Genomic DNA, 2,839 nt, shown 5'->3' on the forward strand with positions numbered 1-2,839 from the left:
AAAAAAAAAAAAAAAAAAAAAAAAAAAAAAAAAAATCATGAATGTTGGACAGAGGCTGCACTGAGGGGAACAGCGAGGGGGATTGCATTGCTGTGAGTCTGAGTGACCATGGGACACGTGTTGAGAACACTGAGGACAGGGGATGCCTTCCACCCTTCTGCAAATGGTGACAAAGAGGGCTGTGCGGGAGCTCTGGGTGGACTCTGCACAGGGCAGGGCAGAAAGGCCGGGGCTGACTTGTGTTCCTTTCCTGCAGTACGCTGGCATCGACCCCTCGGACGGTATTAACTCAGAGGTGAGTATGCTCCTGGGCACGAAGACTCAAGTCTTTCCCCCACGTCTGTGGCCCTGCACGCAGAGGTCAGTGGTCAATGGTGGTAGCCCCTTCCTCCAGGTGTGGGGATCGTATTGGGTGTCTTCTCAATTGGTAGTGTCTGCTCGAGGTGGATTTTGCTGTGATCTGCTTGTAATGTCTGCCATGGGCATGGATTAGGAGAAGAGGGTTGACACACCACCTCTCCACCACGTGGTAAAGGTTTGTGAGGTTAGACTCCAAACAAAGGCAATTTTTTGAGGGGGGTGGAGGGACAGAGTCTTGCTGTGTCGTCGACGCTGGACTGCAGTGGAGTGACCTCAGCTCACTGCGACCTCTGCCTCTCAGGTTCAAGCAATTCTCCTGCTTCAGCCTCCCAAGTAGCTGGGACTACAGGCACCTGCCACCACACCCAGCTAATTTTTGTATTTTTAGCAGAGATGGGGTTTCACCATGTTGGCCAGGATGGTCTTGAACTCCTGACCTGAGGTGATTCTCCTGCCTCCACCTCCCAAAGTGCTGGGATTACGGGAGTGAGCCACCGCGCCCGGCCAAAGGCACTTTCTTTGCGGGAGAGATGCATCTGAGACTGTTCAAGCCGAGCCCCCCAGTCGGTTTATGGCACACGTGTGTGGCCCTCCTTTTTCTTTTCCTTTACTTTATTAAATTTTTATTTATTTATTTATTTATTTTGAGACAGGCTCTCACTCTGTCACCCAGGCTGGAGTGCTATGATGTGATCCCAGCTCACTGCAGCCTTGACCTTCTGGGCTCAAGCAATCCTCCCACCTCAGCCTCCCAAGTAGGGTCATAGGAATGTGCCACCACACCCAGATAGTTTATTTTTAATTTTTTTGTACAGACAGAGTCTCACTAGGTTGCCCGGGCTGGTCTCGAATTCCTGCATTCAAGGGATCCTCCCACCTCAGCCCACCAAATTTCTGGGATTATAGGCATGAGCCACCATGCCCGACCCCTCTTTGAGCTGAATCCAAAATGCCAAATACATTGGCCAGGGGCAGTGGCTCACGCCTGTAATCTCAGCACTTTGGGAGGCCGAGGCAGGCAGATCACGAGGTCAGGAGATCGAGACCATCCTGGCTAACACAGTGAAATCCCATCTCTACTAAAATACAAAAGTTAACTGGGCGTGGTGGCGGGCGCCTGTAGTCCCAGCTACTCGGGAGGCTGAGGCAGGAGAATAGCGTGAACCTGGGAGGCGGAGCTTGCAGTGAGCCGAGATCACGCCACTGCACTCCAGCCTGGGCGACAGAGCGAGACTCCGTCTCAAAAAAAAAAAAAAAAAGCAAAATACAGACATTTTTCCTGCCCTGGAGCTCAGCATGAGTTGGCATATTCTTTGGTCATATTACTAGGAGTAGAGGGTCTGAAACAGAGGAGGGGATCCTACTTTACCCCTGTTCTAGGCCTCTCTAATGAATTGGCAGTTGGAGGAGATGTCTTGGGGGTGTGGCTAGGACCTGGGTCTGGGGAATTCACGCCTCCTTTTTGCAGGTCCTGGGAGCCATACGGGTGACCCGTCACAAGAACGCCATGGCAGAGCGCTGGGAATCCCGCATCTACGCCAGTGAGGAGGATGACTGAGCCTCGGGATGGGGCGCCCACCCCCTGCCCTGCCCTGACCCTTGTGGGAACTGCCAAGACCATCGCCAAGCCCCCACCCTAGGAAATGGGTCCTAGATCCAGGATCCGAGAACCACAGCTCATCTGCCAACAATCCCGCCACGGGCGCATTGGGGACTGGAGGGTTTTTCGTTTCCATGTCTATCTTCCTTTAGAAATGTTTCTGTCTTTGGGGTCTAATGCTTTTGGGGATGAAATGGTACCCCTGCCGATTCTTTCTGCTTCTGAGACTGTGCCAAATGCTCTGGGTCTAAGAAAGGAGGAGACCCACTCCTCCACTTTCGGGCTTAATTCGTTTCTGCTAGTCTGAGGGCGGAGGGACCAGTCAAAGAGGGAGGCACAGATCACAGCACCGTGAGCAGCTGCGGGTCTGAGGGAGGAGACCTGCCCCTTTCCAACCCTGGGAAACCATCCAGTCTGAGGGAGGAGGCCGAACTCCCAGTGCTGGGGGCCCCTGTGCAGCCCTCAAATCCTTCACCTTGGTGTACCCAGCCACACCTGGTGGGCACAGAGCTCTGACATCGACGGGATCCCATGAGGATGGTCTCCGTCACCTGGGAGAAAAAAAGGCCCAATTTAGGGGCTGGAGGGGGGGCCTTCGTCCCACACCCCCAAACTGCCATGGAATAAACCTGGAGTGAGCTGCTTGCCTTGGCCCCTGCCTGGTGTGGACAAAGCCCCCTGGGCCTCGCCTGTTTCATTTTCTTGGCGACATTAGGTTCCATCCGGCTAGGCCGTGAGCCTGTAGGGCTGTCAGGTTCCCATGGGGGTTCCCAGCATCCGCATGCAGTAGGTGCTTAGCTGATGCTTGTTCGGTGATTGACAGTTGATCATGGAGAGGCACCTTTAGCAACAGCAGGCCCCGGGCCCAACCTCACCAGC

The 2,839-nt window shown here is 54.1% G+C and overlaps 1 protein-coding gene across 1 annotated transcript in view; it reads left to right on the top strand.

Annotated features, from left to right (window-relative positions):
- The window catches only part of MISP (mitotic spindle positioning), a 20,936-nt gene extending 18,333 nt beyond the window's left edge, over positions 1–2,603 (top strand). The window contains 2 exon segments of the mRNA XM_017885673.1: positions 257–295; positions 1,829–2,603. Coding sequence (XP_017741162.1) covers positions 257–295; positions 1,829–1,918 — 129 coding nt within the window. The 3' untranslated portion in view covers positions 1,919–2,603.
- The last annotated feature ends 236 nt before the right edge of the window (positions 2,604–2,839 follow it).

The sequence above is a fragment of the Rhinopithecus bieti genome, unplaced genomic scaffold, assembly GCF_001698545.2.
Source record: "Rhinopithecus bieti isolate Rb0 unplaced genomic scaffold, ASM169854v2 scaffold_15283, whole genome shotgun sequence".
Lineage (NCBI taxonomy): Eukaryota > Metazoa > Chordata > Mammalia > Primates > Cercopithecidae > Rhinopithecus > Rhinopithecus bieti.